The sequence below is a fragment of the Phyllostomus hastatus genome, unplaced genomic scaffold (genome assembly GCF_019186645.2).
Source record: "Phyllostomus hastatus isolate PE091 unplaced genomic scaffold, TTU_PhHast_1.1 phas_scaffold_501, whole genome shotgun sequence".
NCBI lineage: Eukaryota > Metazoa > Chordata > Mammalia > Chiroptera > Phyllostomidae > Phyllostomus > Phyllostomus hastatus.
Window position 1 is genome coordinate 51,962,551 of NW_025334033.1, and position 27,143 is coordinate 51,989,693.

General features: G+C 55.3%; 1 protein-coding gene across 2 annotated transcripts in view; it reads left to right on the forward strand.

The window, feature by feature from the left end:
* The window catches only part of IFT43 (intraflagellar transport 43), a 75,147-nt gene extending 51,430 nt beyond the window's left edge, over positions 1-23,717 (forward strand). For both annotated transcript variants that reach the window (XM_045823009.1, XM_045823010.1), the window contains exons 4-9: positions 2,582-2,614; positions 3,259-3,305; positions 22,265-22,337; positions 22,605-22,680; positions 23,162-23,224; positions 23,399-23,717. In XM_045823009.1, coding sequence (XP_045678965.1) covers positions 2,582-2,614; positions 3,259-3,305; positions 22,265-22,337; positions 22,605-22,680; positions 23,162-23,224; positions 23,399-23,518 — 412 coding nt within the window. In that variant the 3' untranslated portion in view covers positions 23,519-23,717. The remainder of the gene's footprint in view (positions 1-2,581; positions 2,615-3,258; positions 3,306-22,264; positions 22,338-22,604; positions 22,681-23,161; positions 23,225-23,398) is intronic.
* Positions 23,718-27,143: the final 3,426 nt, after the last annotated feature.

Here is a 27,143-nt window from a genome sequence, read left to right on the forward strand (position 1 = left end):
TGTAAAGAAACACACTCTGCAGATTCCCCTGACGTGTGCTCCCCACCTAGTCTGCCTTCCGCTCCCTCCTGCTCGGTGGCTGCGTAGCCACAGGAGACACTCCACTCGCCTCTTCACGTCCGCGAGAAGAGCGGCGGCGGTGCAGACTGGATGGTGGAGACCCAGTGCCGGACCCCGTGTCAGCGAGGGCTGGGCTGGGGGCTCAGGCTCTTCCAGGGGGGCGGCCACAGCCAGGCTTCCTGAGTTTCCCACGCGGGAATGTAAGCCCAGGGCTGCCAGGCTTTGTACTCGAAGAATTTAGAAATTTGGATTTTTGTACAAAATCTCTCAACTTGGACAATGAATTCATGTTAAAACAAAACAGAATCAAAATAAACAGCAGCGTGGTCCAGACCAAGCTCACCTGTGAGCCAGCTGAGGCCCGGAAGTGGCCACCCTCACCAAGTGCTGGGTGTTCTGTGCCATTTTCCTGTCTCTGCTGCCGGGCAGAAGGCTCTCAGGCCCCTGTAGCAGTTCTAGCCGAGAGAGGGGGTTCGGGGAGAGAGAGAGAAAGAGAGAGAGAGAGAGAGAGAGAACGCCACCTGAGGGCACCCCGACAGGCCCGCGCCGTCCGTGAGGGCCCCGTTTGCATCTTGCTCCATCCTGTGGGGTGAAATGAGACGCCGGAGGATCCGTGGCTCCCCCTAGAGTGAGAGAGAGCAGGATGTGGGCTCAGCAGCAATTAAGGCAGATGTGAAACCCATCCCCTCTTTGGATGCTGAGTGGATAAATGGCAATTAGTCAGCCTTCCCCCGAAGGTTAGCGTTGTCGTCATTGTCTCCTTCAGACAAAATCACCACTACTTAGGAAGCGGCGGCACACTGGGTAGGAAGGACCGGCTCAGTCCTAACTCCCACGGGCAATCAGAGGTGCCTGTGTCTCCTGTGCACAAACAAGGGCGCGGGCCCACGCTCCCCAGCCTCTTCGATCCCCTTGTTCTCTCCTCCCGGTTTTCGTTGGAGCCCTTCTCCCAGTGGTGACCTGTCAGTTACTGTGGGCAACTCACCTGGGGACGGTGGGTCACAGAGTTCAACCCCAGCGTGACCGTGAGAGGCAGTGAGTCTCGAGCAGAGCCCTCCCTCCTCCCGCCCAGTGGCGGCTGCCTGGGCTCTGCCTTAGGCGTCCTGTGACTGAGAACGGCACCGGAGGCCTCAGTCAGCTGGTGCTGCCCTGCCCTGCTCGCCCCTTTGCAGTCGCCTCGGGGCCTGTACTGCCCTTCCAGTGCCACTCGCCCTCCGACCCCTAGTTCCTCGGTCTCTCGGTCCTTTGAGAGCCCCAAACCGCAGCCTGGGAGGTCTGCTCAGAACTGTTGCATCCTGTTCTTCCACCTTGCCCTGCCCATCCTCCTCTCCCCCTCTGACTTCAGCCAAAATCCCCTCCCTCCCTCCCTCCCTCCCTTCCTTCCCTCCTAGTATAGTTGAGATGGTCTCAATTTCATGGAAAGTGGTCTGTTTAACCGTGGGCTTAATTTATGCTTACACGCGTTGGGGGGATTACCTGCAATTTGCAGGACTTGCCATTGGCTCCAGCGTAGCTCCTGGCGGTGGGGCTCCGTGGGCCAGCACCGTGGAGGGCACCCTGCCTCCCGGCCGCGAGGACGTTGCCACCGCCCTTGGCCCCCACTCATTGTGGCTGTCGATTTCTAACTTAAAAGAAGCCATAAAAAAATAAAAACTCCGTTACCGTGCAAACGTTCAGACCTGTAGAAAAGTCATCACCCCGTACCCATCGCCTGTACCAGTCGTCAGTGTTTCCCGGTCTCAGTCGGAAGACCTGAGACCGGCGTTCGGTGGCGTGTCAGTGGCGTCTGCTTGGACCAGGATGACCGGGACCTTATTTAAGATGCATATTCCTGGGCTGTACATCCCCCGGCCGAGCTGATGCAGACGCAGACACCTCCCTGCTGGGCCCAGCGCTCCACCCGTCCATTAAGCTTCCCAGATGGCTCTCGGGCACGTGCAAGTTTGAGAACCAGTGCCTTAGGCAGGTGTCTGCGCGTAAACAGGCTTCCGGTTCCCGTGGAGCATATTAAGGGCACGACTTGCCCACATCCCTTGCAGGGGCTTCTGGTCCTTCGTGGGGGGAGTGTGGAAATGCAGGCCCTGAACCTGCAGCCTGGACTGTGTGGCTGGCCCCACCCCCTTTGCTTGTGGGAAGCTGCGCACGGGTCACACTGCAGCTCCTGCTGGAGCCCAAGGCCTCAGCCCTAAAGATGTGCTCCATACATTGGTCAGCGAATGGTTGGGAGAAAGGAGGGCACTCACTGCATCAGCTGTGTTCATTGGGCTTTGAGCTCACTCGGCCTGCACTTACACGCAGACATTTGACGTGGAGTCTTGTGGAAAGGGGGTTGTAGGAGGCCTGACTCCAGTGTCTGCAGATCTCGTGCCGACTATGGGCCTGGCCTGTGCGGAGGAACCAGCCTCGTAAAGCACTCGGCATAGGCTGACCCGCCCCCACTTTTGAAACCCATTGTCCGACCGCCCGCGCCAACCCCCCAGAGACGGGTGGGCTCTCACAAGCCTCCTCTTTCTTTTCGCAGGTCAGGAAGGAGGGCTTCCGAAGAAGTGGAAGAGTACGTTTCCAGTGTTGTCCTGGCACCTGGGTGATTGGTCAACAGCGCAGCCTTTGTCCGACAGCATTCGGAAAACGGCCAGTGGGAGTCTGGCTGCGGCTGGGGCTGGCATCACGCTCACGGAGTCGAGGGCCTGACTAATGCTGCCGCTTCAGCAGAAGGGCTGGGCTCCGGCCTTGACAGCCATGGCGTGTGTCCTGCCCCATAGCTTCCAGAACTGCGTGTCCGGGTGTCACAGTGCTGACCCGTGGGTTCTGCTTTGTTGATATGAACAGACAGAAGCAGTGCCTGCTTTCTAAACCTAGCCTTCTCCTAAGACTTGTATCAAAAATGAGGAGAGAAAGGACCTTTCTAGGCAAAGATGGAGTGCATGGTCAGGGCCATCGAATTTCACACCTCCAGAGGCAGGAGCAGCCTTCATAGTTCAGTCTGTGAGATGCCCCTGCCCCCCCGGAATGGTCCAGTCCGCAGCAGGGGCAGCCATGCCTGGCAGACCCGGCTGCCCAGTTAGGTGTGAGCACGTTGATGGGGGGGCGTGGATTCAGAGGCGTTTTCCTCTGGGAGAAAGAATGGATGCAGTAGGAATGTGGGCCGTTTCTGTGTTTGAAACTTGTGTTCTGCTTTCCTTCTTTTTTCGGGGGCAGTCACCGCCTCAAACAGAAGAGCCTGGATGAATCGGATGACGGAGGAGGTAAGGTGTTCTGGGAGGAAGACAGAAGGGCTTCCAGAGATGTCCCCGGGTCCCCCTGGCATTTCCCGGGCCACAGCTAAGGCGGTGATGCCGCAGCCTCACTGAGAACGTGGGCGGTGGCCTCGTGCGTGCTGCTGCCTCTGCCCGGAGTCCCTCCCCTCCTCCTAGATGTGCCCCCTAACCCTCCTAGTCCTTCAAAGCTCAGCCGAAGCACCGCTGCCCCTGAAGCGTCTTCCCTTCCCACCCATCCCTCCCTGACGTGGATGTTCTTTGGGCTCCTACAGCCTCCCGGGCAGCACTGTAACAATGGCAGCAACAATGCCTAACATTTACTAGGTGCTTATTACACATCGGGCCCTGCTCTGCCAGATTATAGATGTGAACGCTTTTTATCTCCACAACAACCCTATGAGATAGTACTATTAGAGTTGTGGAGACTGAAGTTCAGAGAGGGTGAGGGAGCTGCCCACAGTCACAGAGCTAAGTGAATCACACTTCAGTTCTTCGTCGGCTTGATTCTTCTTCCCAGCAGGCTCCGCACTCGGTGGCGGCAGACACCACGTCCTACTTGTCTTTGCGTCGTAACATAGTAGTCAGCCAGCGGCCAGTGTGGCCGCCAGAGGAGGAACAGCACCAAACAGACCAGCAGCCGTGGCGCAGCTGAAGCCTGTGCTCAGAACTCAAGAGAAACTAGAAAGTTTGTGTGTGTACTTTTTACAAGAAACCCATTAGAGAGGGGAGATTATATTTGGGACCTAAATTATCAAAGCCTCGTTTTTCAAACCTACATATTTACCATTCCCACACTCTGTTCCTTCGTGTAGAGCTCAATTTCCATCTGGCATCATTTTCCTTGTGCCTGAAAAACTTCATTTAACACTTTTGGTAGAGCAGGTCCTCTGGCAAAACCCTTTCAGCCTTGTTTGTGTGGAAATGTCTCTACTTTTCACCAGATAAAGAACTCTAGGCTGACAGTCTTTTCTTTTCCTTGTAGTGCTGTAAGTGGTTATTTGTCTTCCGGCTGGCATCATTTCCAATGGGAAGTCGGCGGTGATTCTCATCTCGGTTCCCCTGTCTGCAGTGTCTCTCTTCTCTGGCTGCTTCTAAGATTTATTTTCTTTAATCATTTACTTTCAGCAATTCAGTTATAACGTGCGTGGGTGTGGCTGACTCTGTGTTTATCCTACCGGAACGTCCCGAGTCTGTGGATTTACTGTGTTCCTCAGAGTCAGATAATTTCAGCCATTATGTCTTGGAGTCTGTTTTTCTCTCCTCTAAACCCTCCTGGGACCCCAGTTACAGGGGTGTGGGTTCTGTCCGTTGAAATCGCCACACAGATCGCTGAGACTCTGTTCTGTTCTGTTCTAGTCCATTTTGAACTCTGCTTCCGTTTGGGTGGTTCCTGTCGCCGTGCCACTGAGTTTTCCCTCTTCAGTGTCTGATCCGCCGTTACACCCGCCCAGGGGTCGGTGGTTTCAGGTGCTGTGCTGTTCAGCTCCAGAAGCTCCACTTACTCTTCTGTGTTGAGACAGACGTATCCTCCATTTATCTCTGTATTTTATTCATGGTTTTATTTTTCCTTGATAATAGTAACTTTTGTAAGTAGCTGTTTTAAAGTCATTTTCTGCTGATTCTATCATCTGTCTTTTCTGAATCCATTTCTGTTGGCTGAGTTTCCCTTTTGGTTACCAGTCATACTCACCTGCTTGATGAGCAGTGTTTTGACTGGGTGTTGGCCATGGTGAACGCTCCGGGCTGAGTGTCTGGGTCTGCTGTCTTTCTTTAAAGCCCGATGTGTTTGTTTTGGGAGGCGGTTAGTGTACTGTCCATCGACTTGATCACTTTGAGAATTGTTTTTAAGCCTCGTTAACGCAAGCCTGGAGTCGGCCCACACCAGCGGGGCGCTCTGGCGTCTCTGCCGCGTGCCTGGCTGTCCGGCAGGGACCCGCCGCGAAGCCCCTCGTTTCACAGCTTTTTCTCGTGCGCTTCTCAGCGCAAACCTGCGGGCATGCCCGTGAGAACCAGCTTTCACGGACGTCTAATTCACACGCAGCGAAGCACCTCACCCAAAGGGCACGGTGTGCACGGCGCCCGCCGTGTGCGCCCCGTGGAGCCAGCCCCTGGTCCGGGCTCGGAGCCCTCCCGTCACCCCAGGGCTTCGCGCCGCTCCCCGGCCCCTCCTTCCTCTGCCCTCCTCAGACTGCTGGCCCGTCTTTTGTCAGGACGAGGCTGGTGTGTGTCTCCTGGACCTTTATATAAATGAAATCGTACGTGTGTGCACCGCTGTGCGCAGCTTAGCTCACCCATCGTGGCGATCGTGAGACTCGTGTGGGTGGTTGCCTGTATCGTCGGCCGGTCTGTTTTCGTCGGTGATGATGAGTCGTGTGGGATAATGAGTCGTGTGGGCGCACTGCATTTTGGTTATCTATTCACCGGTTAAAGGACATTCTGATTATTCTTTATCCCTCATGTTAAAGATGAGCAGATTCAAGCAAAAGAAGTGCTCAGGCTTTAGGCTGGCCCAAGGTCACACAGCTTGTAAACGACGGCACCAGGACCTGGTGGGCTGCTGTGCTCACCTCTGCACCACCGGTGCTGCCCGGCCCAGCCTGGGACACAGGTCGTGACCCTGGAGTCCTCGCCCTTAGCCCTTGGGCCGTAGCAGATGGCACACCCCGGCCGCGCTGGCGTCTCCTTCCCCGGGGGCCAGGCTGGCTCCCAGGGCGGTGCTGCGGGGTGCCCAGCACCACAGGCGGGATGCTGGACACAGTGTTGCTCAGAAAGGAGGGAAGGTACCTGTCTTCAGAGAACACCTCCAGTCATTGTTTCCCGTCACAAACTTAGAACGTGAAATTTCTGATTTTTCCTTTATTTTGTCTCTGGAGATTTGAAGCATAAAACCTTTCCTGATTTTACCTTCTCAGAGGGATGCCCCTTCCAGGCATAAATCTGTTGTCCGTGCCGTTATGCCGAGTCCTTCAGTGGGAAATCAGTTCATACGTTACACTTCACACTTGACTTAGCCCATTCCTCTGTCTGTGAATGTTTAGAATCCATTATGCACTGGGAATCATATGTTACATATAACTGGTTTCTAGAATTATCTTTGCTCAGAGAATTACTCGGTTGACTAGCGAAGACTGCTGCCTTGAACTCAGAGTAACCGGTGGGTGGGGACACCCCGTGAGAGGGTGCCCTGAGTCGTCCCTGGATGCCCATTCGGCAGTGACACGGAGCAGAGCCTTGGGCACCTGTAAGGGAGCTCACCCGGGTCCTTCGAGGTTGTCAGTGCTGGGAACATCAGCAGTGGGAAGGGGCTGTTACTGTCCTTGTACTTGGTGGGAGCGGATGATTGGCGAGCACTCTCAAAGGAGGAGCTGCATCTTGGGGAATAAAAATGATGATCACAAGGTCAGGGCTCCCCTCAGACAGCTGGTCTCTTTCCGCCATCAGCCCGAGGGGGGCAGCCGGCAGGCTTTCCCACGGCACCCCCTGTGGCCAGTGCAGCGCCAGATGCCGGAGGTGGTGAGGGAGAGCCCTTGCGCTCCCGCTCTGCTCTGGGGAGGTGCACACCCTCCCTTCCCTCCTGGTCTCTGATGGGAGTCCTTCAGGAGCTGCGTCTATCTGATCTGTTTCTCAGCACTCAGCCCCCCTGGCTTCATGCTGGGTACTTGTTGCTCCTCCCTGGGGAGGGACCTAGACGAGAAGAGAGGCACTGCTTGCCCCCCACTGACGCCACGGGCTTCCGAGGGAAATGAACGGAAAGGTACAAGAAGGAAGGACTTCCAGGGTAAGGTGTGTTTATAGGATGGGAAATGGAGAGTGAGTGATATCTAGGGGCAGTTGGGGTCTGCCGGCCGGCCAGAGTGTACTGCACAAACACCCTCCTCAAGGCCACGACAGGCCACAAGCTCCAGTGCCTGCGGGGCCAGGCGGACGTATAGCGCACGCAGCCCTGGACGCAGCCACAGTGCGTGGCACTGACGGAGGGAGGGGCCTGTAGTGAGCCCAGATGGGAGGTGGCGTGGCGTGAACGTTTTAGAATTCATATTTCAAAAAGTGATAAAGAATTTTTAAAAATCACTTCATAAACATAAAATGCATCTGCCCACTGGATTAGGCCTTTGGGGCGTGATTTTACAAACCCTTCATAAATCCTTACAGGGCTCTGGCCTGAAGGAGCACAGCATTTCGCTGGGAGACAGAACCTAAAAGGTGAAAGGCATTGCAGGAGCCAGGTAGCTAAGCCCACAGTATGAAGGGTGGCAGGGGCAGCCGACAGTCATGGCGATTGGTGGTTTGCAGTATAGGGGACCTCTTCCTTTAGAGATAAGATCACCCATTTGTATTCTTGGAATCAAGTTACAGGTTTGTCCTAAGGCCTTTAGACTTCTGTCCTGGAGGGTGGGATGTGGTTAGAGAAAAAAAAATCATCAGATCTGAAATAGGATCGAACCCAGTCTTTGCAAGTGACTTTGAGTGGGTCATTCTTTCATTCTTTCATTCATTCATTCAATCATTCATCGAACCCCCTTTTGTTGACTGCCTACCGTGTGTGACGCGTAGGGCTGGGCACTGGCACTGTGATGGCGAGCACAGCACTCTCAGTCCGTGTCCTTCTGCAGCTTGCAGCCTAGTCTGGGAAGCAGGGACTAGACAAGTAGTCGGACAACCAGTAAGCAAGGACAAATTGCAATCGAGTCCACTGATTTGAATCAGGTGATGAGGGGAGGCCGCTCTGAAGAAGGGACTTAAACTTCAACTGAAGGAAGATAGAGTTGCCAGCAGTGGGGCTGGAAGTTGGGGGGGGGGACCCCGGTAGAGAAGGCAGCAGGTGCAAAGTGCGGTCACCTCTCCAATCCCAGAAGCATTTCCAGGCCTGTTTGGTCTCTTCCAGCTCCAATGTCCAGCGCTCAGAATGCAAACTCTGGATAGGGTGTGAGACTTGAAGGGGGAATATTGAGAGGCACATAAATAGAACAATTCTTTTTTTTAAGTTTTATTTATTTATTTTTAGACAGAGGGGAAGGGAGGAAAAGAGAGGGAGAGAAACATCAATGTGTGGTTGCCTCTCGTGTACCCCCCTGCCCCCTGCCACTGGGGACCTGGCCAGCAACCCAGGCATGGGCCCTGACTGGGAATCGAACCAGCGACCCTTTGGTTCACAGGCCAGCACTCAATCCACTGAGCTACACCAGCCAGGACAGGAGAACAATTTTTTGTTTTTATCAAAGAGCAGCACTCAGCCCTAGCTGGTGTGGCTCAGTGGATTGAATGCAGGCCTGCGAACCAAAGGGTCCCTGGTTCGATTCCCAGTCAGGGCCCATGCCTGGGTTGCTGGCCAGGTCCCCAGTATGGGGCACGTGAGAGGCAACCACACATTGATGTTTCTTCCTCTCTTTCTCCCTTCCCCTGTCTGTAAAAACAAATAGAAAAATATTTAACAACAACAACAAAAAGAACAGCATTCAAACTGAGACAATCTCTGAAAACACAATTAGATACGGACTCAACTTTCAAAGTTTATCTCTGAGTTAAATACAAGTTAAGAATGAACTTGTGAGCCCAAAATATGGCCTTAGAGAGTGGAATGTCTCTGCAAACAGGAGCCGAGAAAGAAGGATTAGCTCTCGCTTGCACACGGCTGCCGCACCTGCGTGTAGCCCGGACTGTGGGTGGAACTGCCCCTCCCTCCTCCCGGCAGCTCCCAGAGCCTCAGACACGCCTGTCCCCACTGGAGGGGGCTGTGCTCTCTGCATCCCGAGGTCCAGTTTTGACAGAGTCGAGCATCTCAAACACTAGGAATAATAAACCCTCATGACCAACCAAAAAGTGTTTAATTCCTAAGGGACAAGCTGGGTTGAGCCACTTCTAGCCGGGGGCAATCGGGGACTTAATGCTGCGAGTGTAGCAATCTGGATGATCTGAGAGCCCCGAGTTTAAGGGTAATTGCTCAATTTTCTATCCATGTCAACAGGGAAAATAGGTAAAAGTGGCTGAACACAGCCCAGCAGCGAGGCTGGATGAGATGGGAGATGCCAGACTGTCGGTGGAATTAGAAAAATGCTATCTGCAGAGGGCTGTCGCTCCGCCGCTCCTCTCTCCCCCCTTCCCATTCATCGCCGTCTCCGAGCTTTCTGACTCTTTCGGGTTCTTTCTCATTCTTTGCGTAATCCGCCTGCCATATCCTTCATCCCTTCTGCAAAGAGCGGTCATCCTGAGCCTAAACAGCTCTAGTGCAGAGAAAGGGGAAGTGGAAAGGATTGTTTAAGTACAGATAAATTGGAACCCTGATGTCTCAATTCTTCCTCCTTGCTGAGTGAGAACAATGTTCCATTATGTTCGCATTCCTTCCTTAGGCTCAGTACAGCTCATGGGACTTCTCAAGAGGTCCCTAAACCTGGTTCCTTTGCTTCTCTAATTTTTAAAAACTATTCTAACCTGCACTGATTTTTTAAATTAAATAATGTTCTTTTAAAATCAATTTGTCTCTTTAAATTCCAAGTCACTAGAACTAGTGCTGAGGTCTTCCTGAACCCGTGCCTGTCTCCCCTTCGCTGACACAAGCACACACGGGAGCTCCTGGGCTGCAAACACCCCCACGGTGCCGTGCGGTGGGGGTGGGGGTGGGGCTCACCGGGCCAGGGCTGGGCTGTGCTCTCTTTCGTCTCTGTGCTCTGCTGAGCTTTGTTCTGCATATGGGATGCTGAGTAGGAAATCTGAAGAAGAAGTGGGTCTCGTCAGAAATGCCATTGATCATTCCCATGTAAGTGTTTGCCGAGAGCCAGGCACTATGCCGCTTTGCCTGCGGTACTCCAGTGAATCCTCACTGTTCTGTGGGGGGAGGCTGGTTAGCACCCTTTCACCGAGGAGGAGGCGTTGAAGCCTGGCGAGGGTGGGTAACTCACAGAAGTCACATGGCTAGCAAGCAAGCGGTGATGTGCTGGTAAACACAGACGGCCCCCTCATCTGTGCTTTTGCTTCCTGTGGTCTTGGTCGCCCACAGCCAGCAGGGGTCCACTAGTCCGTGGAAACTTCCAGAAATAAAAAATTCATATGTTTTAGCCCTGGCTGGGGTGGCTCAGTGCATCGAGTGCTGGCCTGTGCACTGAAAGGTTGCCAGTTCGATTCCCGGTCAGGGCACATGCCTGGGTCGCAGGCCAGGTCCCTGTTTGGGGGCATGTGAGAGGTGATCGAGATGTTGCTCTTGTACATCAGTGTTCTTCTCCCTCTCTCCTTCCCTTCCCCTCTCTCTAAAAATAAATAAATAAAATCTTGAAAAATAATTTAAACAACCGTGTTTGAAATTGCACGCTGTTCTGAGCGGCGTGACGACATCTTGCTTCTTCTCGCTCTGTCTCTCCTAGGATACTTCCCCTCCCTTTGCCCAGCGTGTTTGTGCTGCAGGCTCCACGCTAGTCCCTTCGTAGCCGTCTCTGCTGTCGGGTCGGTTACCAGAGAGAGACCACGTTTACGTGGCTTCTATTATAGCACATTGTTATAACTGTTCTGCTTCATTATTAGCTGTTCATCTCTTACTGTGCCTAGTTCATAGATCAAACTTCTTCACAGGTGTGTGTGTGCAGGGAAAAGCTAAGTATGTATAGGGTTTGCTAGTACCCACAGTTCCAGGCGTGCACTGGGGGCCTCGGAAGGTATGCCCTGCAGATCAGGAGTGGGGTGCGGGGAACTGCTGTGTTTCACAGCCAACTCCTCAGGCGGAGCGGGGCGGGGGGAATTCCTCATTGGTAGTGATTGCCGGTTTCTGTGGTGCAGATACACTGCTGCTCCCCCCAACCCCCGCTGCCCCCCTGAGGTTGGTCGGGTCCCAGCTCCCAGCATGCCCTCACTGCCTGCCGTGCTGGGAGGAGGTGGGCTGCAGTGCACGGGGTTGCGTCGTATTTTCACCCTGTTGCTACGGTACGTGTAAGTGATTTCACGCGCATACGTAGAGTTACGTGCAGTAAAATTTAGGAAGTGGTGAGTTTTGAGCATTACCTTTGTTTTTAATTTATTTCGTTATAAGGATATATAATTTAATCTTCAATAATGTTTATGTTTAACAGCCCGTGGGCAAAAGTCCTGAAGATTTCGCCTTAGGCTCTCGTAAGCCAGCACGAACCGGCTGCCCCCCGTGCACCGCCCCTGGAAGCGGTGGAGCTGGAGGTCAGGTGCGGTCTCTGTGACTGCTGGTCACCCTGCTCTCGCTGTCCCCCCACCCCCATGGCAGGTTCTTCCCTCAGCCCTGCGTGTTGAGGAAGTTTGTCTCCTCTAATTGTTTCAGCACCTGTTGCCTGTTTGCTCTCCTTCCCTGATTCCCAGATTCACCTGCTGGCCCGCGTCCTCAGCGTGGCCGAGCCTCTCACTGGGAAGTCTGGTCTACGGCAGCGCCCGGGCTGAGGGGAGAAAAGCCAGAGACCAGGCCTTTCAAGTTCCGTGACATGAAGCAGAATCTCTAGGTCTGACTCTTCCTCTCTTTCTTGTTATGCTTTCTCTTCTATCAAATCCCCGGAGGTTGCTTTCGGATAATGCATTCCGGCGCCTGTGCTGGGTCCTCTGGAGAGGGCACTCAGCCGTCTCCCACCTTACCCTAGTGCAAGTGTAGCCTGGAGTCTTGTCCAGACCTCTCGCCTTGGTGGCAGAGCTGGGGCAGATGCTCTATGCCCCCAGTGGTGCACTGAAACTTCTAGGTCACATCAGACTTTTCAAACTTACCGCCACAGACATCTCTGCCTGAAACGCGGTTGACAGTGACCTCTGGGGTTCCATTTTCTTTGTCCATGTGAGCGGCCTACCTGCCTGACCCCGTCTGAAGAGCTGGGATGGGAAGAAGGCCCCCGAAGGCCTGGTGCCGTGCTGTGCCCTGTGTGTCGTGAGCAAAGCAGATTGCGTTAACCTTCCAGGAACTCGGAGAGAGGAAGCTCCGACAGCAGTCTGTCGTGCCACGGTCTGTTTGGAGGAATGTGATTAATAATAAATCAGTCAGCATTAAGCACCGACAACAGTCAAAGGCAGCTGACTGTTCCTGCAGTTGATATGGAGGTCAGGTATTTATTCTGTATCTCCTTGGATTCTGTCTGGTTGGCTGCAGAAGACCAGACCAGGATGGGACTAAACCAGTCCCACTCACTCGTGTGACTGTCCTAGAGGTGACTGCAAGCAGCATCTTTGCGGGAGAGGCACGCGTAGTCCCCACCGCACTGTGCGGGGACCGGATGGATGGGGAATGAGAGGAGCAGCGAGACCTAAATGCAGACGGGCCCGTGGAGGTGAGGACCACTGCCCAGGGGGCCTTGGAGCACTTAGGCTTTTATTTGACTAGAAAGAAACAGAGGCTTGGTGTCCTAGGGTGCCGGTTCAAATGGGGAGTCTGTAGAAAAAGCCGTAATGGCCTTTATGATGAGAAAAGATGGAGTTGTAGAGTCGCTCCAAAGAGCCTTTGGAACCACAGTTGGCAGCAGGCTGTGGCCTGGGACGACCGGTGGTTGTGTGTGTGCTCCTGAATAGGTGGCCGGGGGCCACCCCCCAGTCTGAAGACCGCTGGCCGGATGTCACCTTGGCAGGCGGGAAGGGAAGGGCGTGCCTGCGCACCCTGGGGTGGACACGGCACGTCGCTTAGCCCTCGGTGGAGCAGTCTTCTCCATCTGCCACGTCACACGTGGAAATCAGCTGCTAAAGAAGGACCCACCCTGGGCAGAGCAGAGACGGCGGGGAGAGGTGTCGCGGACCCCTGGACCCCAGCAAGAGGTGAACTTGATCTGGCTTTAGGTTCTGCCGGCTTTCCCAGAATTCACAGGTGTTCTGTGTGTGTGTGCGCGTGTACCTGTCTGTGTACACGCACACGGGACACACACTGAGGAGGATTCCTGAGTCCATAAGTGTGGCTGACAGACTAGGTTCACCTGAAAGACCCTTGAAGAGAAAGTTCTTGAAAGATGATTACAGAATCGAGACGCCATCATTTAAAAGTGCCCGAGGCAAGCGCCTTTGAAAATTGCGGCGGCGGAGGGACAGAGAAAGCACCACGCAGCCCGCGATGGCCGCACAGCTCCCTCAGGACCCGTTCCCCCTCCCCCTCCGTTTCTCATCTGACGAGAGCGGCTGCAGCGAGACTCCTCATCTGTCTTATGAAATCCGGCTCGGGAGGGCTGTGATCAAAACCAGCGGGCTGTCACCAGCAGTGGCCTCGCGCCGGGGGAGGGGGGGAGCGGCGCAGCAGCGTTTTGGGGGGTGGTGTCACGGGTGGCACCGATCAAAGCAGCATTTTTTTAATAAATATATATAAGGAAAATACAAAACCAAGGATTTAGAATAAAAGCGGTGTAGTTTGTCTTTTTTTTTTTAGCGTAACAGGAGGAGGATGAAATAGAATCAGATATGCCTGGTTTCTGACACACTCCTACTGGCGGCTCTGAGAAGCTGCTTTCTGTCACGTTTATGTCATGTCACTCATCTCGGGCCCCACTGAAGAGAGCGGAGAGTCCCTCCGTTCCCACCCCTTCCAGCCACCGCATTCCTCTAAACTTGCAGAGTCCCTTACTCCTGCTTTCTCGGAACACGTCTCAACAGAACAAAGCTGGAGGCACCACGGAGAGCATTCCCGTTCACTGTTCTTTGTTTCCTTCAGCTGTCCGTAACCAGCGATTCCATGTTCCCTAAGAGGTCACCCTGGCGGGCGACACTGGGGTCCTCTCAGTGTCCGGCTCCTGGGCTGAGTGGGATCTTTCCCTGCAGAGAACCCTCGTTGGGCCGTGCTTGCCTCTCACAAGCACGGCCTTTGAATTGCTCCAAAGGCTCCCTCCCGGTCGACGGCCCCTTGCATGGCTGATACAGGTTCTTACACGGTGCTCAATGGACTTGGGGTGATGGGGAAAACCTCGTTCTGGGGAGCTGCATTCATGGCTCCTTCAGAAATGCGCTGCCGTCCCTCTGTGGGCAGCCCGTGAGATCTGCCCCTCACACGCCGCCGTGAGGTCGCACGGGCCGAGTCACCACTCTTACGCAGAACCCCTGCTCCGCTCGTGAACCAGCCTGCACCACACCGTGCTGAGGCCTGGCTTGTCTCGGAAACCGGAATCAGTCCCAAGCCTCCCCTCCAACCCATCGCCAGCCAGGAGAGTCCCTGCAGCTCGGGGCTGCGAAGAGCAATGAGCTATTTAGATCCTAAGGTCTGTGATCTTTCCGCAGCAGTGCCAGGGGAGATAGGGTTTGGCAGGAGCGTGGGGGCATTTCCCCCTCGGGGACACTGGCGAGAAAAACCAAGCACACCCAGGATGGCGCCTCCGGAGGGGGCATCTCCTCCCTGTCTCCCTGCCGCACACTTCCTCAGGGACCTGTTCCCCAGCGGACACTCCGCCGTGTCTTGGGCTGTGCGTGTTGCTCACGGTCAGTCCTGTTTCTCAGCCCTTGCAGCCTGGCTCTCTGGCAGCTCACAGCTTCCAGGCGCCCTGCTCCTCCGCCTGTCTGCTCCTCTGGCTGTAACGAGTGCAGGCTGCAGCCGGCTGCAATCACGAGGGGTAGGTCTCCATAAAGCGGGCCTGCCAGGGCCCCACAGACGCAGACGGGCCTCTGCCCCTCGGACCCTGGCTCGGAGAGCGGGAGGCCAGCCGTGCTGGGCCGAGGCTCCCTCAGGAGCGCCTCTGAGACCGTCTCTTTCCCTTGTTCCTTCGGGTGTTTGAAGCCTGTTGCCTACCGCGTTCCCCTTTTCTTCTCCCTTTTTAAAAATTCTCCATTTTTTTTTCCTTTAGAAAAAAATTATTTATACGATTGAGATCCACTAATTAAAGCCATTTTCTGGTATTTGGTTACTGGAGCGTTTGATGTCTCTCTGACAAGACCATGAAATGCACGGCGTGTCCACAGGGACGGAATTTGCTGAACACGGCTCTTTGTAAATGAGGGGACACAGTGTCGCCGCAGCTCATGAATATGAAACGTCCATGATGCCACCTCAGTGGACTTGGGAACACAGATGAATCCTGTCATGGGCTAAATGAGACCAATTTCTTTCACTTAACTTCATCTTCAATCAGACTTTCTTCCATTTGCCTGTTTAAAATTCCCCATATGTGATGCAGGAGGTAACAGCGTTCAGTAAAACAAAGTTTTGCAGCTGCAGAGAAAAATGACAATGATCCCTGGTTTAAAGTTGCCATCCCCCCAAACCACGGGCGTTGTTTCCTGTTGCTCATGGGCTCTGCTGAGGTCTGCTGACTTTGGGCACAAGAATCAGGGGTTGTTTGGGTGTCCTTAAGCAGCACGTCCAGATTTCTTCCTTGCGGACTGGCTCTGGAACTTGGCCGTGGATGGTTGGACGTGAGCCCTCAGCGGCCGGTGGCTGCGCCGTGGTGGCCGGGGCACTGAGTGGGAAGGCAGCCCTGGGAGGAGATTGCACGTGACCAGGCAGGGCCTTGGCAGTTGGGAGCTCAGTTAGTGGTTGGAGTGAGAGGGACCCGTGGTCAGCAAGCACCCTGAAAAACCGGACAGGGCAGGCCAACCACTTGAATTATTCACTGAGTGTCAGGTAAGAAAGTGCCGGAGTGGAGCACAGCCTTTATGCAGCTCTCTAGAAACTCTTCTGCGTGTGACCAGGAGATTCCATTCAGAAAGCTCCAACCAAGAAAGCCAGCAAAAACCTAACAGGACACAGAGGAGGGCTCCCTGTGGGACTCACGGGCCAGACTGGGTGCTTTCTTTGTCCCCTCCTTCCTGCAGGACTCGGCTCCACGCTCCAGGTGACGGGCCTGAGTAACGCTCAGGGGCACCCATTGCCAACCGCGTCCAGTCTGAGAAACCACTTGCTGTTCAGTTATTCCCAAACTGGCGAACTACAGCCGGGTTGGAGTGCAGGCTGTCACAGAATGCATTGCGGAGAGTGGGCCAGCTTCGCAGGCAGAGGCAGGCAGGCAGGCTGCGACTGTCGGGCCGCAGGGGCTGCACGGCTTCCCGCTGGGACCTGGTGGGGGAGTTAGCGTCTTAGTGTGCGGTGTGACGAATGCATTCCAGGGCCGTGGCTGCTTGGCACGTTTTTGAAAGTTGGAATTGATCCTCCCAGTATTCCCATACATTTCCATTATTTATCTCTATTATTTATGTAAGCATTCTGCATTTATTTCTGTGGTTTCAGCTGGTAGTTGGTTGTTGGGTAGATTTGTTGGCAGACCCGAGTTCTGACATCATCATGAGTTTCCCACTTGGCGATAATCTTTGTGTTTGAAATAAGCTCTTACTGCAGTCACAAGCCTTTAGGAGGGCTTCCCGGAGAGTAGATTACACAGTGGGCCACCCTAGAGATCCAAGAAGAAAAACAGGGGGCAGCGGAGAGCCGTGCGGCCCAGCCTCAGGGTGGGAGTCTGTGCGGACCACGTTTGAATGCCGCCTCCTCTGCACCCTCCTCCCGCTCCTCCGTTTTCCCTTGTTTACGCAGGGACCCTTCCCAGCAGGAGCAGCTCCCAAGCGAGGTTCAAGGTTCGCTAGGGTGGTGTTGAACCCAGGAAGTAGCCGAGGGTCGCTCTTGGCTGTTCCCGTGAAAGGGGCCCGCGCAGGCAGCTCCAGGGTCCGGTAGTGCGTACACTGTGGTTGGATGATGGGGAGAAGGTCGACGTGGCTCCTCCATGTGTGTGACTGTCAGACCAGAGGGGCATCTCTGGGTCCAGTTTTGTGCAGTTGCTCTTTAGTCCTCGGGGATGCAGAAGTGACCAGGGTGTGGGCCTTGCCCCCAGCTGGTTTTCCACGCAGGGGGCAGCCGGGGGCCAGTTTCACTTTATCCACCGAACGGTGGTGAGGTCTGCCCTGGGGCCCCGGATGGGGAATGAGGGAAAGACAAAGTAGCCAGCTCAGAACTCTGCCTGTTGGATGCTGAGATGATTCACGAAGGAAGGGATGCGCATTTTTCTTCTGCTGCTCATTTATTCTTTCTTACGTATAGTCCCCCTTGCAGCTTTGGCATGCTCAGTCCATCTTGGTTTCCAGCCGTGTGCCTCAGAGGGGCCTTGTATAAACGGGTACCCGGTCCATGTTTCTGGGCTGGCTAATGCAGATCTTCCTCGCCCGGCCCCAGGCACCTGCTCCCCTGCCTCACCCGCTGCCACTCTGCCCCGGCCCTCCATGCCAACTGCACGGGCCTTCGGTTTCTTCTGTGGTGCATGGTACTGCTCGCCTCATTGCGCATGCCCCCCCGCCTGGTTGAGTCCTCTCACTTTCAGCTGCATTGTCCCAATTCAGGGAGCCTCCCTAACCCCTCACCTTCCCCACCCCCCAAATTCTGAATTAGATCCTCTCTGGACTGGATTAAATAAATACATTATGGAGCATCCATTCAATAATACTAGGTGGTCACTTAAAAGAATAAGATGTAGCCCTGGCTGGTGTGGCTCAGTGGGTTGAGTGCCAACCTGTGAACTGGAGGGTCGCCGGTTCGATTCCCAGTCGGGGCACATGCCTGGGTTGCGGACCAGGTCCCCGGTGGGCACAGGAGGCAACCACACATGGATGTTTCTCTCTTTCTCTCTTCCTCCCTTCCTCCCCCTCTCTAAAATAAATAAGTAAGTAAATAAAGTCTTTGGAAAAAAGAATAAGGTGTATCAGTCTAGTATGAGGAAGGAGAAAAGCAAGCTGCAGACCAGCATGTACGGAAAGTGATCCCATTTGCACACGTTTTTTTAAAGGATGTGTGTGCTGCGGCAGGCAGTTCTTTTCAGTAAGTATATCCCAGAAATTGTTGATCATGATCACCTCTAGGGGGACAACTGGGGCTCATATGAGGAAAGGACGTTTTTCATTGTGAACCTTTCTGCAGCAGTTAAACTTATTGCCACCTGTGATATTGTCTTTATCTTTAAAAATAAGACAGTTAGGTCTCCCTGTTGTGTGTAGCCACAGGATCCAGGTAGCCTCCCTGCCGGTGCGTATTTGAGTTTATTTGCTCACTGTCTCCCCCTACACCAGTGCTCCGCGAAGACAAGGGCCACGTCTGTTTTATTTGCTGGTGTTACCGGCACCACTTAGCCTGGTGCCTTTTGCATAGTAGGTGCTCAGTCAGTATTCCTTGAATGAATGAATGAATGAATGAACGAGTGAACATATGCCGTTTCCCCAGCATGTGGTTAACCGAGTCACCTGCAGGGCAGGTGAGCAGGCTGAACAGTGCGTGAGGGCAGAGGCTGACGTGAGAGGCGGGGAACACCGACCGACTGAAGGAAGGAAGCTTGTTCAGTCCGAGGTGTCGGAGCCGGGAGAGGGCGGATGGTCTGCGTGAGGGTGGTGGCCTGCGTTGGGGGCGCTGCCTGCTGGCAGAGCTGAGCTGAGGGCTGAGGGTGCCCGCTCCCATGCACTGGGGGTGCAGCCCCCGGCCCTCCTCCCCTCTCCTGGGGTTGCTGCAGGAGCCCAGCCACCTCCCTCTCCCTGGGGCCGGTTTACCAGGGGTGGTGGAGAGTGAGTGTCCGGGGCCCTCTGCCATCAGCACACTCTTATTCTGCTCCGCTGGGCCTTATTGCAGGAAAGTAGCGGGTCAGGCATATGACGGGGGAGAGACTTGGCTTATTTATGGCTATTGATATCTAGAGAAAACCCACGAACAGAGGACACCGAGTCTCAGGCAGAGTGAAAGCTGCGCAACTGCAGGCGGCTGCCTCGCCGCTCCGCCAGGGTGGAGGGGGGGCAGCTCTGAAGGCACCTCTCCCTCGCAGGGAAGGCACGGGCGGGTGGGGACAGGCTTGCGGGTGCAGTCGGACTGGCGTTGGAAGCGGATTCTGCTCATTATTAATCGTTTCCCCTTGTGCCAGCTGCATGATGGTCCTCAGCCTCAGTGTTCTCATCTGGGAAACAGGCAGGAGTGAGTGAGAAAAGGAAGGTAGAGCCCTATCGTCTGTCTCCATGCTCAATACTAGATCTGTTAAATGGGTAAGGACAGCACAGCACTTAGTGTTTTATGAAAATTATTCCCTTCAATACTTCCAGCAACTGTATGCAGCGGGCATTCGGTATAATTGTGTCAGTTTTACAATGAAGAAACTGTGGCCTAGAGGATCACATCACACAGCTAGGACACGAAAGGTTCGAAGTCAGCGGTCCTGCCTCCCGAGCCTGCGCTCTTAGCCAGTGGGGAGTCCTGCCCATGTACTTAGCTAACTCATCGTTTCTGTTAAAGTTCTTCCTTCTTTAGCAGCATAGGAGAAAATGACAATAAAGTTAGTATGATTATTAGTTTTTTAAAAAACAGTGGTAGCTTGTCAGCAATACTACAGCAGACTCTTGTATTCCTCTTGTTGTCTGCATTAAAATTGTGTGCCTTTGAACGTTGACCTTGACAACCCGAAGCAGACTGGGTCACTGGTGCGGACTCGCAGGGCGGGCAGCCGAGCCGATTGCAGGCGGGGCCAGATCATTTCTTGCGGGTAGTTTCGTGAAGCGGTGGATTTCTGAAGTTCGTTTTCTTTTCCTGGGTTTGTGCACGGCGTGTGTGTGGGCTGAGGGGTGGAGGGAAGGAGAGAGGGAACAAAAATTCCCAGGAACGGATTATGTAAACATGAGCAAGTAATTGTCTGTGGTTAGCACTTGGAGGCTGTAACATCGTGAAGTTCTTTGAAGTTTGCCCAGAACCTGCGCCACCGCCACCTGTTCCACTGGGGGCTGGGAGTTGGACGGCCTGGCTCTGCGGCGGCGGCGGCTCAAGCTGTCACTGCGCCGGAACGCTCCAGCTCGCCTTGGCCTGGCTGTCATCGCTGGCTCCGTCCCACGCAGGCGGCTCACCGGGTTCTGCTGGGCACCAGGCTTCCAATTAGAGAGAAGTCCCACTGTGTGGCCAGCCCCACCAGTGCCACTCTGAGAGGCCCCTTGGCCGAGGCCCGGACTGACCTCTGATCTGTCACAGATGGGCCAGCCCCACACTCCTTTGCGCACGTTCGGAGGAGGGGGCGGGGAGGACGAGAGGAGCCGGGGGCAGCCAGAGTGGACACGGGCCGCAGTGCGGCTCCTCGGAGCGGGGCGGAGCCGGGCAGCGTTGACAGGACGCACATGCTCGCGTTGTGCAGGGAAGGGGACTCGGGGAGGACCCCGTCCTGAGCCCTGAGCTCAGCATGGGGCATTTTCTTAGCGACTTCTGAATATTCATCTCAGGCTGGACTCCACATGTGAGGAGAGCCAGGAGCAGCTGACTGGCGCGCTCCAGAACTGTCACACCACTGGGAGCGCACGGCACGCCCGCGTCCTCCCTGCCCTGCGGCAGGCGGCACGGCCTGTGCTGCGGTCGCCCCAGCCTGGGAGCCCCACTCGCCCGGGGCTGCGGGCAGCAGTCAGCCGTAGCCCTCGCCACGCAGTGTCCATCCTGCAGGGCGAGAGTGTGCGAGGAAGCCGAATTTCCATTAGCCTGAGGAATAGGATCTTAGAGAACCTCATCTCTAAATCTTCAGCGGGATAGACCCTCTAGGCTCTGAACAGCTTTTTTCTAGACGGAGCACTTGCTGCATGTGGTTCATCGTTTTGGGGGTGGTGTGTGTGTCTTCTCTGTTTCCCGTCAGCCATTTCTTTCCATTTTATCCCTTTAACCACTCTCTTTCTCCGCCTGTCTCTCTCTCTGTCCTGTTTCCTGCCTCTCCCTTGCGTACTTTCTCTCTTTCCAGGTACGGCATCTGTAACCCCCCCGTCTGGAGCAGTAATACAGATGCTAGACTTGGAACTGATACATACTCTGGGCTTCGCTTGACCAGAGCAATCACAGAGTCTAAACACAGAATAGCCTGCAAGTGGCAAGGGTCTTCCCAGCTGTTCTTGAAATGATTCTGCATCTCTCTTCAAAGTAAAACAGGATTCAATCGTTGGAAGCAAAAACGAAGATCTTTTCACTCTTCCCTCCTCCCTGGGATTTCTCCTCCTTTTGATGTTTGCAGTTGGTTGGGGAGGGCTAGGACTCCCTGAGCCCACCTGGCCTTTTCTCCCGACCCATCTCTTTCCCTCTGCCCCTCCCTGCGGTCTGGTTAAAACAAAGAAGCCCCCCCGCCAGCCAGCGAGACTCATTTGGGAAAGGAACTCCTAGCGAAGTGTGTTAGGTTGTCCCCACGAGGAGACGGGCTATTTCTGTACCTTTAGCTGGTTGCCACAATTAAGCAAAGTGCTGTCTCTGCCTCTGTGTTTGCACGACTTTGTTACACGGGTGGAAGCAATGGCCTTGGGTCTCCTTCTGTGTCTGTATGTCTGTCTCACACGGAGAGTTCAGAGGAGGGCAGTCTCCGAGACAGCACGGGAAGCGTCCTCTGTGGAATCAGCGCCGTTCTTGTGTTAGACCTGGCAGGGGAGGCCCTGATCTCCGACCCACTGCCAGGGAGCCTGGTTGTGCCGTAGGTGAAGGATGGCCTTCAGGTGCAGGCTCGGGGGCACGCAGACTGTGACGGCTGCAAAGACCGTGAAGAGCGAGTGCACGTGTGGGCCTCGGTCGCGAGGGGCTGTGCTCACAGCGACATTCACCTCCTGGCACCACCTCCTGGTTCCTCCATCCCTGGCCGTGGCAGCTCACTTACTGATTCCTCCTCTTCCCTGTCTTCTAATGTGAGCACTGCCCCCACTGCTGTCTGGGACTCTCTCCTCCTTTCTTCACATTGCTCCCGGGAGGCCCACTCCAGTGACCCCAACCCTGGAGTGTGCATCAGGATCGCCAAAGACATCCTAGGGAAAGATGCAGGCGCCTGAGCCCTACCCAGGAGGTTCCGTTCCAGCCGGTTCTGGGGTATGGCCTGGGATTCAGGAATTGGGGACGTTCTACCTTTGACCCTAACACACAGCTCTTGTTCAGTCCCACAGTCCTCGCCTGAGAGCCCCTGCAGGGCAGGGACTGTGTCTGGGTGTCCCTGGTACCCCCAGCCCAGAGCCCCGTGGCTGGTGTGTGGAGGGCGGTAAGGAGTAAATGAGGCAACAGGAGAGATCCCTGTTCGTGCTGCTGACGGTTTTGCCGCCGCCTCTCATTGCAGATATTCTCGTGATTCCGGATCTGGAGGAAGTACAGGAAGAAGACTTTGTTCTGCAGGTGGCGGCCCCTCCCAGGTATGGCACGTTAGGTGTGAGGCTGCAGGGAGGCAGGGAACAGGTGCCTTCACGCACTCCAATGCCGGCCCCAGGGCTGCCGCGCCCGGTGCAGACCTGCATGCTCCCGGTGATGGGCTCCCTCCCCGGGTGCCCAGTTCCTCAGACCTTTCCTTCCCGTTCTGGGCCTTCCCTCGCTGCCTGGGAGGCTCTGGGGACGGTGGCCCAGCAGCACTCCCGGAACTGGTCCTGCCTGTGGTTCCTCCTCACATTCCATCTGTCCCGCAGCGTCCAGGTGAACCGGGTGATGACCTACCGTGACCTGGACAATGACCTCATGAAGTACGCAGCCTTCCAGACCCTGGTGAGTGGAACGGCCTCTGCGTAGAGAGGTGGGCTCCAGGCTGCACCCTTAGGGATGTCTCGGCGCCTCCGTGGGCCTCTGAGGCCACCTGGCAATGGGACCTTTGCCAGAGGCATCGTCCTTGGCTATTCCAGCGTCTCCGAACCCAACATAATCCCGAGTTTCCCAGTGTGGGCTCCCGCCTGTTTCCATGGCTCCCCATTTGGGGTCGGTAGCTCCGCCAGCCCCAGGCGTATGCTGCTGTCCTGCCCTGCCCTCCCGATGCCGACCTTCCCCCAGCGATGCCCAGCCTGTAGGATCTCCTAGGGTTCCCGCAGTGGCCATGTGGTCCACTCCCATTTTTACTCTTTAAGAACACATTCCTGCAAATCTGGGCTTGGGAAGTCCTACCACAACCTGATCCTCCTCACTTTGCAAGAGATAATTGTCCAAAGGCCCCTTGGGGTGTGCACAGCCCTTTTTTTTCCTCTCCCTTTCACAGGATGGAGAGATCGACCTGAAGCTCCTCACCAAAGTGCTCGCGCCGGAGCAGGAAGTTCGGGAAGTACGTAGTGATGGCAGTTTCTCTCTCCCTCAGCTGAGCCGTCCCTATAACCAGCTGGCCCCCCAGGCCGGCCTCCACCTCCCTGGCGATGGGTGTGTGTGGGGGGGTGGGCGGTGGCTGTGACTGCAGGGAAGCGCCGTCCTGTGCCTCACACAGCAGCACTTCTCTCGGCAGGACGACGTCAGCTGGGACTGGGACCGTCTCTACACGGAGGTGTCCTCGGAGCTCCTCACCGAGTGGGACCTGCTGCAGACAGAGAAGGAGGACCCCGTGGGGCAGTCCGCACACACCTGAGCCCGTGGGGCACAGCAGACCACTCTCGCTGCACGCAGTAACCTCCGCTTTGGACTTTTAAAACGGCTGTAAGCCTAAAACTAAAAGAAGCTTGCAAGCAGCTTAGGATTTTTATATGAAATATTTTGTAATAAAAATATTTATTTTCAGGAGACCATTTTGGATCATTCCGTTGAAATAAATTGCTTTTTTTCTGCAACTGTTTCTTCATTTCTTTCCAGTGTGCTCTTGGAAAGACGTGTCAAGAGTGAAGGAAGCAGATTTGAACAATGTGATGGGCACTCTCCCCATCGCAGAAGGAGGAGCGTGAGGGACAGCTAGATCAGGGAGGAGGATTGGCACTCCTCCTGGAAGCCGTTCAGGCCACGGAGGCCACAGTGGTTCCCCAGAGCATCTGCCTGTAAGCACCTGGATGCAGGCACACGGGAAGTTGCAAGCGGCTGCCCGCCAGGGACCAGGGCTGGGCCTGGCGGGACGCCTTTCTTACCGTGGACTTCCCGTTCCATTGGCGAAGTTGCACTGCCTCCTTCGTGGTTAGGCGGCTTCGCTGAGGACAGCGAGAAGTGGGTGCAATAAGGTGACCCATCCTCACCTCAGGGTTTGGCGGCTCCCCTGACAGCACTGCCCTCTCACCCTCTTCCTGCAACCCGTGCCTGGGGCTCCCACATCATGTTCCCTTTGGCCATGGGCTCCCAGAGCCCCCCGTTCCTGGCTCCCATGAGATGTGCCAGCATGGCAGCCCCGAGGATTTAAACCGGCAGTGGTGTGTCTCCCCGGCTGCCCCGCACGGCATACCCACAGGCTTCTACAACACACCGAGATCCTGAGATTGGGAGCAGGGCTGAGCCATTTCCTAAACAGAGACACCTCTGGTTTGTGTTTCTCCCTCTTTTTCCAAGACATCTCATCTGAGGACAGGGACGTTTCCCCACCCACCTCTCCTAGAGGCCACTCAGATCAGGCTGTGCGGGCGGCAGCCGCTAACTAAGCCCAGCTCCTCAGCCACGGCCACAGGAGTGCGGAGTGCTGCTCCTCTCCTGCCTGCAAAGCCCTTCATTAAAATGCAGAAAAACAAAGAGGCTCCACACTTCAAAAACCCACTGGGGGGTTATTTTTGCATGACTGCGCGTGCCCTTCCCCGGTGAGCCAAGCAGGCCCCAGAGCAGGCACAGAGAAGGCTTGTCTACTAATTACAGACCCTGGGACTTAGTGGCTTTGGGGTCTCTGCTCCTCCTCTTCCGAAAGAGTCACACTTTTAGCCCAAACAGCCTCTCTTTGGAATAATTCCCGTGGTCACTGAGAAGTTTCCATCCAGGCTGGTTTTTCTTGAGCCTGCATCGTTCTGAAACCCAAAGGAGAAAGGCTGTATGTCTAGTGCTGTAATGACCCACAAATTCACCTGCCTTGGGACTCTGAGGACCTCGGAGGTCCTTAGCCAGCCGGAGCATGTGGCTGGGGTTGACTTCCTTCCTCCTTTTATAACAATAGCAGCAGCAAGATCTGACATGTCCCAAGCATTTAACACATGCCAGACACTGGGCTTGCACGTAGCAATTATCTGCTTAATCCTTGCAACTACCCGGCAAAGCAGGTAACATTAGCCCATTTTATAGATGAGGAAACTGAGGCTCAGAGAGGTAAAGAGATTGACCAAGATTTATCCATCTACTTAGTGGCAAAGCTGGAATTCAAAACCAAGTTGTCTGACACTATCGTGCTTTATCTATCTACTTTTTAATATCCTCACTCGAGGACACGCATTGGGTGGTTGCCTCTTGCACATGCCCCAGCTGGGAACCAAACCCCCAGCCCAGTATGTGCCCTGACTGGGAATCAAACTTGTGCCTTTCTGGTTTATACGACAACGCTCCAACCAACTGAGCCACACCAGCCTGGGTATGAGTGTGCTATCAAAACTTGTGTTTTGTTCCCCCTCGGCTGCCCTCAGCTTGGGAAAGAGATCTAGTTCACAGCAGTGTGCTGGGAGAAACTGCTTGCCACCCGTCCACACTTGGTCAGGCATCCATTCTCTGGAGTGACCTCGGGGCAGAGGGCTTCAGTCCGGCTTGGGTGCGAAGCCCCTCATCATGGCTGAGCTCAAGAGTCCCGGCCTTGGTGGGCGAGGTGAAGCCAGTGGACCTAGGAGAGGAACAGTTGCTAAGTTACATGAGCTAAGCGTGGACAAGGGCCAGGTTCAGGCCATGTGTGGCCAGTTCACCTGCCTGTGCCCAGGCCACGCCCTGTCTGGGCCTCATCCTTGCCAGTGCACTTGGCATCACTCTTCAGAGTTCCCGGAGAATGACAGGTTGTTCCAGAAGCCACATCCACCCAGTTCTTACTCGACATCTGAGATGCCTTCCTTACGTTCCCTCCAGTGGGATCGCCCACCAACTTCAGAGGGCCTCCCAGGAAAATGGCCCACAGGGCATGGCAGAGTGGACAGACATCTACAGGTGCCCCCAGTGTGGTTTTGTGCAGGCGTGGAGGCGAGGCGTGGAATGTCTCGGTACAGCTGTCTCTGTGTGGCGTGGTCACTGGTTCCTCACCCGTTTCTCCCAGATGGGCTTGGGTCACCTCTGAGCAGGTTCGAGAAGCCCCGGCTGGTCTCTGACAGGATCTCCCTTGGCGTCTTTGCGTTGGTCTTTCCTAAGGCACTGAGTGCCTAGTACGTGCCAGGCTCTGTTCTCATCGCTGCGGAGACAGGACCAGACCGGGCAAACTCCCCTCCCTCCCAGCACTCACCCCTGGAGGCGGGGGGGGATGGACAGACAAGGAAAGCGGTCTGTCGGATGGGACTAGAGGCTACGAGAAAAGTAAAGCAGAGCGGGGCAGGGAGTGCCGGGCGAGGCTGCAGTTTTACGTGGGTGGTCAGGGGAGGCCTCACTGTACAGGGGACATTTGAGCAAAGGGCTGATGAAGGTGAAAGAAGGAGCAAGACAGGTACGTGGGAACAGTGCTCCAAGCAGTGAGAACAGCATTTGCAGAAAGCCAGCGGGAGGACATGTGCCTGGCTTGTTGGAGGAGCAGCAGGAAGCCAGTGTGTCGGGTGGAGGGGCCGAGGGGAGAGGCGGTGCTAGGTCTTGCTGTGCCCAAGGCCTGGGCTGACCACAGAAGAGACCTTGGGCGTGTGGGGTCCACTCCCTTTGGGGACACGCACGCTCTTGGGCCTCCGGCGCTTGCCGGGCAGCCTTCGGGAAATGCTACCCAAACGGCTGCACGGCCTCTTCATGCCTCGGCTTGAAAGAAGCGAACGGTTAACGCCGCGCCGAGAGAGGGGAACAATGAGCTCTGTCTGCCACGGAGCAGAGGTGAGGGGGCCGCTGCCAGCTCCCCGCCAGGCCGGGGGGCACCGGTGCGCTGGGAAGACAGGGCGGCATTGTATGGCCCCGGCGTGGAACGCTCCCTGGACACCTGCAGCTCCGATGAAAAGCTCGAGCTAGTAGTTCAGCAGGGCAGGCCTGTGGCTGAACCTGCGGCCATCTCTGCCCCTGAGTGTTGGCTCATCTGTGCTAGACCCCAGGACACGCAGACAGGCCTTTGGAACCCCGTGCTCCGGACGGAAGCCGATACTAGCGCCCTCACAGAACACGCTGCTGCCATACACCAAGGCCTTTCCTGATGAGTG